The following is a 10,682-nucleotide window of genomic DNA, read 5'->3' as shown; positions in this document are numbered from 1 at the left end:
CTTCTTCAGATACCACGTGTGCATGCACACGAAAGCTCATACCAAGAACTAGGAATTTTTTTATTTTGACTATGGCAGACCAACACGGCTACCTATCTGTAACTAGCTTTTGCAGAGTGCGCTTCGGGAGGTTTTTGCGCGCAGACGACGCAGCAGATCTGGCAAGAAGGGAACAGGCTACACTTCCCAGAAACCTCTTTGTCTTTCTTTTTTTTTATAAGGTAACAAGAGACTACAATTCCCAGCAGCTCTTTATCTCCCAGGCTCCCTTGCAGCTGCAATGCGGGTGGTCGTCTGCCTCTGTTGGATGGGCAGGAAGGATTTGGAAGATTTGCAGCGTGGTCGGCGCGCAAAAGCCTGTGGTGTCCACTTTGCAAAAGCTGGTAAGGGTGGGATCAGAAGGGACCCCTTTATTTCTTGGGGTGTGTGTGCGATAGGGTCTTTACAAATTATCAAGGAGTGGGGTAGGGAGGTGGGGCTCGACGGAGGGAGATTCGCCTCTTGCTAAGGTGGAAGAGACAGGAAGTGAACGGTGGCGAGCTGCAAGGCGTTTTGCATTTTCTGATCTAGCAAACTTTTTGAAATGTTTAATGGTTTTGTTTAAGTTTGCTGCGTCAAATGTGCAGTCTGTATTTGACCTCCTTTGTAATGTTTTCTTTTGAAAATTTTAAAGATAATATACGTTGCTTTGAATGTGTATTTTATATACAGTATTACTTTACCCAGTAATGATTTATTCTGAATTTAAGGTGTTGCAACCCGCTCTGAGATTTTTTTTCTTTTAAAAATATATAAATCAGTATGACAATGACATGAATTACAGTAATAATTCTATTATGCCCATATTTTAAAGAAAGATCCTTTGGGCCTCTCCAAATAATTTTATATACACATGCAATCGAAATTATTCAATCCCCATTGCAAATCAGGTTTATTATCAAGGTTTACAGACTTTCAGCTGTTTGCAATGAGCAAATCAAACAAAAGCAATTGAAATAACTCAATGCAACTACGGTTGTACCTTGGAAGTCAAATGGAATCCATTCCGGAAGTCCATTTGACTTCCAAAACATTAGGAAAGCAAAGCGCGGCTTCTGATTGGCTGTGCGTAGCTTTTAGAAGACATCTGAAGGCAGCCCTGTATCGGGAGGTTTGTAATGTTTACTGTTTTTGTTATATTGTTTATAACATTGTTTATATATTGTAAGGTATCCAGAGTGGCTGGGGAAATCCAGCCAGGTGGGTGGGGTATAATAATAATAACAACAACTAATTATTATTATTTATGTACTTTATTGCATTTATGATCCTATTTTTTCCTCCAAGGACCTCAAGGTGTGATACATGATTCTCCCTCTCCCCATTTCTTCCTCACAATGTTCCTGTGAGGTACCCTTAGGCTGAGAGAGAGTGGATTTTGTCTAGCACTGTCGCAGGAACCCCACCCCCCAGTCATTCAGTTTGTACAAACTTCACACACACACACACTCACACACTACATATGCTACGCTTCTGTTATAAATTCATAGAAAATCAACCATACATCGGATTTGCACTGTTCCACTTTTATTTGACTCCATGAAGGAAGGACTACAAAATGGGGAAGGTTTGATACACGGCAGCCATAATCCCTTGAACATCCCAGCACATCCACAGGAGCCCTGCCCAGTTGCTATGCCAACCCTGATGGTCCTAGACAGAAGACAATCAAGATCACAAAGATCTTCCATATGGGAGTGGATTCAGCATGGACTGGAACAAAGGACAATGATCAGATCTTCCCTCTCGGGGCAGGAAACTGTGACTACCTTTTGTCTTCAGAAAATGACTCATGGGGAGGGGGAAAGGGGGAACCAGCCAGGTGACAGGACACTCAGGTTACCACCACAACTCCTCCCTCAACCCCTCCTTTCTGTGATGTAGGTGTGATGTTTCTGGGGGTGGTCTTGATCTACAGGGTGGCAATTTCAAAAGTCTTTATAAGGCCTTGCACACCATTTTTCTGGGTCCTTCCTCTCTCCTGCAAGTGAGGGGAGCACCCTGTTGCAACAGATCAATAAAGGCCAAGCCTACAGGCTGCTGTTTTGCTCCAAGTTATCCTGGTTGGTGTCTTTGTTTTTGTCCAAGGGAGCCCTCGGATTTTCCTGTTAACAGCACTCTTACAACTACCATGACACCATTCTACCCCATACTGGTAATCTGCACCCCCCCTCCAGGCCTTAAATCTGAAGATAATGTACTCCAAACCCCACCTTCTTCCTGATTACTGGCTTTGAGCTGTTTATTCGGGGGAATATGGGGATTCAGCAAGTTGTCTCTGTTTCCTTCTTTCGTAGTGTCCAATGACCTTGCAAGATGTTGATTGGCTTTTTCAGAGATGAGGAGGGATTGCTGCTGCTAAACTGAGCCTTGCATGGGAGCGTCATGGAGGAAAACGACGAGAACATGAGCTGCCTAGGTAATATATACATATATATATATATATATATAATAAAAATGGCACAACAAGGAAAAGGAAAAAGCATCCTCAGTTCTTACACGAGCTGGTATAAAAACAGCCCACAGCAATAACACATTTTGGGTCTTTCAGTAGAATGGATGGAATGAGTCGTTGCTTCCCATATCTATCTACCATGGGGGCAATGACAAGGATCATCATAATGGAGCGAATTAACAAGGACACACTGTGCCTGTCTCTCCCCTGACACAGGTCATCATACAGGGTGACAAAAGCAGGAAAACCAGTTTCGTCCAAGAGCACCTGGATCTGTTCAAAGATATATATCGTATTTTCCTCAAATTCATTTTGTCCTTAAGGCAGCATACATTTTTTTTAAAAAAAAAAATATTAAGTACTGCACTGACGTAGTCGTGATACAATTAAAATTTAGTTACCACATTTTTCTGTGAAAAAGATGGTGCTTTTTAAGGGGGTTTTCTTATACACAGATATTGAAGAGGGGGGACACATGATTGGTGGCAGTCGCAAGCAGGAGATTGTCAGCAGCAATTAGGCATGTGATTGGTGGCTGCAGCAAGGCCTGCTGGCGATTGGCTGGTGCGACAATTTGGTGGGCGATTAGTGGCTGCTGGCTGCGAGCGTGCTTGGGATTGGTGGCTTCGGAGAGGCGTGTGATTGGCAGTGGCGGTCAGGCGGATGAGTGATTGTCGGGAATCCCCCTCCCCCAAAATAGCCTAACAACTCTGGGCAATCTCCCACTTCCTTTATTTGTGGTCCCTAAAAATAGGGGTTCTCTTATACACGGGGGCGTCTTATGCACTGAAAAATACAGTATCTGTGTAATGCTAAATATCTAATGATTAACAGTTCATTTAACATACATACCAGATTTTAAGTCGGCAAGAAACTGGCCAAAAGGTAGGGTAAGTGCAGTTTTTCTAGAGCTCACCATGAACACCTCCCTTGTTCTCTTAGAATGGCAATGGCACCCACCTGAAAGGTGCTGGAACTGAATTCTGGCTGGAAAAAGGCATTAGTGCATGGGAGCTCCGCCCCTCCTTAAAATAACATGTATTATACTTCTCAGTTCTTTTGGCCGTAGCTCTTAAAGGCCCCCTCTTAAAGGTTCAGAGAACTGGGGGTTGGGCAAGTCAGGTGATTCCAGCCCCTTGCATACACACACCCTTTCTTATCTTTGTGCAGCGCTGAGTTCCATAGATGAACGACACAAATATTCATTGTTTCCAAAGTTCACGTTCTCATTTTCCTGTTTACCATTTGTCCCAGGAAATGGCATCGGGGAGAAGAACATTTGTAGTTCTTCTGGGAAGTGTTTTACTGGGAAACTTGATCTTGTCAAACACCAGAGACGCAAGCCGCACAAATGCCTGCAATGTGAGAAACAGTTTGCTCTACGGTGTCAACTAGTGAGACACAAGAGGATCCACAAGGAAGAGAAGGAATACGAATGCCCTGAGTGCAAGAAGACGTTTACCTGCTCAGAAAACCTTATGATCCATCAGAGAGTCCACACTGAGGAGAAACCTTATGAATGCAGGGAGTGTGGCAAATACTTTTCCCAAAAATATAACCTTGTGATCCACCAGAGATCCCACAATGGAGAGAAACCTTATGGGTGTGGGGAGTGTGGCAAATGTTTTTCTCAAAAAGCTTACCTTGTGATCCACCAGAGATCCCACACTGGGGAGAAACCTTACGGATGTGGGGAGTGTGGCAAATGTTTTTCTCAAAAAGCTCTCCTTGTGATCCACCAGAGATCCCACACTGGAGAGAAACCTTACGAGTGCATCGAGTGTGGGAAATGGTTTGCTGGACCATCTACTTTCAGGCTTCACCAGAAAGACCACACTGGAGAGAAACCTTACGAGTGCATAGAGTGTGGCAAATGTTTTTCTCGTAAAGTTCACCTTGTGCGGCATCAAAGATCCCACACTGGAGAGAAACCTTATGAGTGCACCGTGTGTGGAAAACGGTTTGCCGAACAATATCCTCTCAGGCGCCACCAGAAAGTCCACACTGGGGAGAAACCTTACGAGTGCATAGAGTGTGGCAAATGTTTTTCTCAAAACACTAACCTCGTGTCTCACCACCGGAGAGTCCACATGGGAGAAAAACCTTACAAATGTATGGACTGTGGGAAGGACTTTGCTGAAAAAGGTGATTTGATGAACCACCAGAGAGTCCACACAAGAGAGAAACCATACAAATGCATGGAATGTGGGAAAAGTTATGCTTCCCACTCGGCCGCTTTGTTACACAATAAAATCCACACTGGAGAGAAACCCTATAAATGCACAGCGTGTGGGAAATGCTTTGCCAACCAATCTTCCCTCAGGCAACACCAGAAATTCCACACTGGAGAGAAACCTTACGAGTGCATGGACTGTGGGAAGTGTTTTGTTGCTAACTCTACATTGGTGATCCACCAGAGATCCCACACTGGGGAGAAACCCTATAAATGCACCGAGTGTGGGAAATGTTTTCAACGCGACTCACACCGCATGAAACATCGGTTAATCCATACAGAGGAGAGAAATCATAAGTGCCCTGAGTGTGGGAAATGTTATCCTGACAAGTCTACCTTGGTCGTCCACCAGAGAGCACACACGGAGAAGCCATATAAATGCACCGTGTGTGGGAAATGTTTTACTTACAGTGCGAGTTACAGAAAGCACCAGATAATTCACACTGGAAAGAAATGTGAGAACACCGTCTCTTGAGAATGGGGCATATACTATCCGGCATAAGGTCCAGTGTTCTCCCCCACCACCCATAACAGTAAATTTTAGAAAGTACTAGGGATTAAGGTGGGGGTTAATTTTCTCACTGATAACACCATTTTTAACAAAGGGATACAGGGTGGATTCAGGAAATTACAGGTGGGTTCCCAGAATGTCTGTACATGGAAAACTGCTGGTAAGTTTTAAAAATAAAACAACTTTGCATACAGTAAGAGAGCTCAAGAGACTCTTTTGAGGCTCAAGTTTTATTTCTTGATGAGCATGGGCCACACAAACTTTTCTTTTTAATGCATTACAAACACACATTGCAGGATGGGGGTACCTTGAAAGAAGTTACTGCTATTCCCACCTTGTATGTTACTCAGATGTAGATCCCATGGAGTTTAATGGAGCTTTTCCCCCGAGAGCTGTACAAATGATGAAAATAAAAATTTTATAAAACTATCTTTTTGATGATTCCATTTTCTTTTGAGTCATTGCCCTGCCACATTGAAAAGGCCCATTGATAGGCATGATGGTTGTGATTCATCTTGAATTGTTATTTAGGTAGATGAAAGAAAATATTGGGAGACATTTAATGAATAGGAAAATCAATGTCTCAACAAACAAAAGACATATTATGATGAGGGCTGAAGAGCTATGTCATATTTGATTGGTTCAGGATGGTGACAGTGGGTTGCTGTAACAGTGGGTTGGTGACTACTCAGATTGCTACAATCCTTTGATGGTCAAATGAAATCACATATGTAATCTAGAAGTGTATATTGAACATAGCTTTCGATGTGTTTCTTCACATCCCCATTTTTGAGGCTGTCCCTTTGTGCATTTGTAGTTCAATAAAGGCCTGTCTTTTCACTTGGAGCCTGCACTCTTTTCTTTTTATTTTCTGGGTGGGAGACCTTCATTCGAGGAACCCCTTTTAAATTTCTCCAGCACAGCAATCCTGAGATCTACGCTGCTTCCAGACACATCAAAAAAGTTTCAGGAAAACTTGTTGTAAAATGTTCATAATGGGAAATCACGTTGGCGAAAGATGGAACTCCACAGCGCCATCGGGTGTCACAGTGTTATAACACATTTAACAGGCTTAAAAAAAACAACTATTGTACCTGAGTCCCAGGTATAGTGCTTCATTTGTCTAGGGGCAAGCGCAGCATTTGTAACGTTCTAAAGACTAGGTGCATTTTGCAACTTGCCACGATCCAGTTGCTACCGGTTTTGGATACGTGGGCACATATATCGCGACTGAGCCCCGTCACCATTTGGCATATGGTATTAGAGCATATACCTAAGACTGCATAAAGGTAAAGAGTAAAGGGGACCCCTGACCATTAGGTCCAGTCGTGGTCGACTCTGGGGTTGCAGTGCTCATCTCACTTTATTGGCCAAGGGAGCCGGCGAACATGACAAAGCTGCTTCTGGCGAACCAGAGCAGTGCACGGAAACGCCGTTTACCTTCCCGCCGGAGCGGTACCTATTTATCTACTTGCACTTTGGCGTGCTTTCGAACTGCTAGGTTGGCAGGAGCAGGGACTACGCAACAGGAGCTCACCCCGTCGCAGGGATTCAAACCGCCGACCTTCTGATCGGCAAGTCCTAGCCTCTGTCATTTAACCCACAGCGCCTTACAGACCCGCAAATCCTGCTTGGCCTCGGAATCACTACTGCCCTTTCCTGTCAGAATATTCCCTCTGAGGACCCTTTTTCCTGTAAACACCGTGTGGGACTGTGTCTTTTCTATTTTAACAGTGTTCTGTGATTCTGACCCTGAGAGCATATATACTGAGAGTCCTCAGCTCTACCTCCTGTCAGGAGGAACCCCTCACAGACAATATGAATCTCTCACCCAGTCTCTCACTCCATTCCAACTGTCTCCCTTGGAACTCTAGCCCAGTGTTTCCCAACCTTTTTTGGGCAAAGGCACACTTGTTTGATGAAAAAAATCTCGAGGCACACCACCATTACAGCCCCGTGACGTCAGCGCGCAGCGTCACGCCGGGAGGGACGCACGAAAGTGTAAGTTTCCATTTTTTTCCACCCCTTGCCGGGGAACCTCCAAGCTTTGGGGGTGGGGGGGGGAGGAGGCAGCAAAGCGAGGCAGGAAGGAGAGCGCGGCTTGGCTGGGTGAGCTTTGGCAGGGGCAGGGAATGAGAGCCGCGAGGCGGGCGCTGCGGACGGAGGCGCTGCCCACCGAGCTCGCAGGCAGCCAGGCAGGCATACGGCGAGAGCCCCGCGCTGGGCGGCCTCTCCTCGCTGCCGCCGCCCCGCCTCTCGCCGCCCCACTCGCCCACCTCCCTCCAGGCAACATCTCGCGGCACACCAGGCAACATCTCGCGGCACACTAGTGTGCCGCGGAACAGTGGTTGGGAAACACTGCTCTAGCCAGTCAGGAGCTCTTGCTAGTTAACTGTTTGCTGGCAGTGACTCAACCTGCTCAGTAAACAAACTTCCATCACATGTCCCACACCTGAAAATCATTGCGTAGGCTTGTGGTGGGGATGAGGGTTGCTGTGTTGCCGGGGATGTTGCTTTTGTGTCAAAAAGTGCAAGTTTTGGATGGGAGGGATTGTTTCAGGAGGTGGCAGAGGGATGTTTTTGGAGTTGTTTGGCAGGGCAGGAAGCCTCCAGTAAAACGTAAGATATTGACGGATGCTAAAGAAGGAGGTGGAGCTGACCTGCCAGACACCTAAACTTTGTTGTGAATCATCTGCTTTTTGCTGGTTGAGAGAATGGCTGTCTTTTAAAAGCACTGAAGTGTTGGATAATGGCAGATGAAGTTGATGGACTAGACGGAATTGGCGGAAAAGACTGGCAAGATCCGAGACCAGGGAGAAGAGTCGGTGGAAGAAGACTGGGAAAAGTTTAAAGACTATTTATAGAAATATTGTAAAATTAATGAATGTTAGAATAATGTTGGAATGGAATTATATGGCTTCAGTAGAAATGTTATAAGGAATTAAGTATAAATAGATTAATAGAGTATTAAAGGAAAACAAGGTTAAAAGGTGTTAAGATAATTATATGATAGAAAACAGGGGAAGATGGTAAGGAATTGCTGAAATAATTAATAGAAGTGGAATACAAAAAGGGAGGTGTGAGGAGGCCATGGAAATATGGGAAAGAAAGATAAGATATTGGAAGTTTTTTCTTTTTTCTTCTTCTTTCTTTTGATGTGTTTTTAAAGTGTTTTTGTTTCATTTTGTTAATTTTTATGTAGTGTTTTTGTATTGCAATGTATTGTTTTTTCTTTTGTAAGTGTTTAAATTGTTGTAAAAGTAATATTATTATAAAAAAAGAAGAAAAAAATCATTGCGTAGGCAAGGTTGCATATGCCAGCCTCAGTGCAGCGATGGGCAGGAATTGTAAAAAGGCCCAATATGGAGGCCTACTGGCCAAAATATTGGGAATTAATTGAAAGAGTTGGAGACAATTGGAAGCTCCAAAGCCAGGACAAATTAAAAAGTAAGGTGCGAGATTGGTTACATTATGCTCAAATTCAAGAGGTATTTAAAATGGATAAAAAAGTGGGCTTCCAGATGGAGAAATCGAAACTCGAGACGGAGTTACTAGAACCCAAAACTAAGGTACTTTCGAGAATGTATAACTTGCTGCTTAAGTGGAGTACACAGGATGAGACAGTTAAATCTGCTATGATAAAATGGGCACAGGATGTAGGACATAACATTATGTCTGTGGACTGGGAAAGGCTATGGAACACCGGTATGAAATTTACGGCATGTAGTGCCCTGAAAGAGAACATTATGAAAATGGTATACCGGTGGTACATGACCCCAGTCAAGTTGGCTAAAATATATCACCTGTCTAATAATAAGTGTTGGAAATGTAAGGAGGCAGAAGGGACATTCTTTCACCTCTGGTGGACCTGCCCGAAAGTAAAGGCCTTCTGGGAAATGATTTATAATGAGCTGAAAAAGGTATTTAAATATACTTTCCCCAAGAAACCAGAGGCCTTTCTCCTGGGCATGGTGGACCGGAAGGTGTCAAAGAAGGACAGAACCTTGTTTATGTATGCAACTACAGCAGCAAGGATCCTTATCGCAAAGCACTGGAAGACACCAGAGTTACCCACACTGGAGGACTGGCAGACGCAGTTGATGGATTACATGGAGTTGGCAGAAATGACTGGCAGAATCCGAGATCTGAGCGAAGAAACAATGGAGGAGGACTGGAAAAAATTTAAGGACTATCTGCAAAAATATTATAAGTTATTTGAATGTTAAGATTGTGCACGATTAGGAAACGCTATGCTTCTGCAATTTATTTAGGTAAATGATAAAGTAAGTTATGATGAAAAAACGAAACAAATTAGAAACAAATATATTATGTTTATTATAAAAGTGTTAAAATTAAACTACAAATTTTTGAAATTGGCAACATAATAAATTCAAAGGTACAATAAAGTTTGAAACAAGGTAACAAATTGCTGACTTGGTTAGAATAAGGAATGCAATGATGGGAGGACGCGAGGAGGTCCAATAGAAAGTAAGCCGTTGAAAGATGATGTGAAATGTTCTTAACTTTTTTCTTCTTTTTCTGTTTTTCTTCTTGTATAAAAAAAAAATGTTTCTTGCATGTTGTTATGTAAATTAATCTGTGAACCTATGAAAAGAAACGCAATAAAATTTTTTATAAAAAAAATTAAAAAATAAAAAAGTATTCTGGGGTACCTGTTTCAATACACAAATATACGTGTATCGTACACACAGTACCTTATATACTTTGTAATACGTTTAAGCTATAAACACTATAAAGTTCTAAACATAACTATATAGCATAACACTTGACTATATTCTTTTACATCTTTAGATAAGCATTGCACTTTAAAAACACAGGATCTAAATACATTTTAACCACTTTTAAATTTGCATTTTAACTAACTGCATTTCAAGCAATTACATCTCATCAAATAAACATATATACAGCATGATTGCCCCTGTACTTATCTAAATGTTTCATTGTGACAGGGCATCTGCAATCACATTATCCTTCCCTCTGATGTGGGAGACATCAAAATTGTAGTCTTGCAGTTGCAGACTCCACCTTATTAGTTTGCTATTGGTACCTTTCATAGAATCATAGAATCATAGAATCATAGAATCCTAGAGTTGGAAGAGACCACAAGGGCCATCGAGTCCAACCCCCTGCCAAGCAGGAAACACCATCAGAGCACTCCTGACATATGGTTGTCAAGCCTCTGCTTAAAGACCTCCAAAGTAGGAGACTCCACCACACTCCTTGGCAGCAAATTCCACTGTCGAACAGCTCTTACTGTCAGGAAGTTCTTCCTCATGTTTAGGTGGAATCTTCTTTCTTGTAGTTTGGATCCATTGCTCCGTGTCCGCTTCTCTGGAGCAGCAGAAAACAACCTTTCTCCCTCCTCTATGTGACATCCTTTTATATATTTGAACATGGCTATCATATCACCCCTTAACCTCCTC

The 10,682-nt window shown here is 43.0% G+C and overlaps 1 protein-coding gene and 1 long non-coding RNA gene across 4 annotated transcripts; both read left to right on the top strand.

Moving 5' to 3' along the window:
* Nucleotides 1-117: 117 nt before the first annotated feature.
* On the top strand, nucleotides 118-6,084 carry LOC308580748 (uncharacterized protein). Of its 3 annotated transcripts, none has more exons than XM_081182879.1 (3): nucleotides 120-383; nucleotides 2,376-2,458; nucleotides 3,749-6,084. In XM_081182879.1, exons 2-3 carry the CDS (start codon nucleotides 2,425-2,427, stop codon nucleotides 5,200-5,202), a joined length of 1,488 nt encoding a protein of 495 aa, XP_081039005.1. In that variant the 5' UTR covers nucleotides 120-383; nucleotides 2,376-2,424; the 3' UTR covers nucleotides 5,203-6,084. The 3 variants fall into 3 exon arrangements, with proteins under 3 accessions (XP_081039003.1, XP_081039005.1, XP_081039004.1); XM_081182878.1 differs by having other exon boundaries at nucleotides 2,337-2,458; XM_081182877.1 differs by lacking the exon at nucleotides 2,376-2,458 and having other exon boundaries at nucleotides 118-383.
* Nucleotides 6,085-6,852: 768 nt separating this feature from the next.
* On the top strand, nucleotides 6,853-8,594 carry LOC308579930. The gene is made up of 3 exons (XR_014004644.1): nucleotides 6,853-7,116; nucleotides 7,610-7,708; nucleotides 8,541-8,594. It is a non-coding gene; the product is annotated as an uncharacterized lncRNA (long non-coding RNA).
* The last annotated feature ends 2,088 nt before the right edge of the window (nucleotides 8,595-10,682 follow it).

Source organism: Podarcis bocagei (assembly GCF_964188305.1).
Source record: "Podarcis bocagei genome assembly, chromosome: 2".
NCBI classification, from domain to species: Eukaryota; Metazoa; Chordata; class Lepidosauria; order Squamata; family Lacertidae; genus Podarcis; species Podarcis bocagei.
This window is presented reverse-complemented; position numbering and strand designations above follow the sequence as displayed.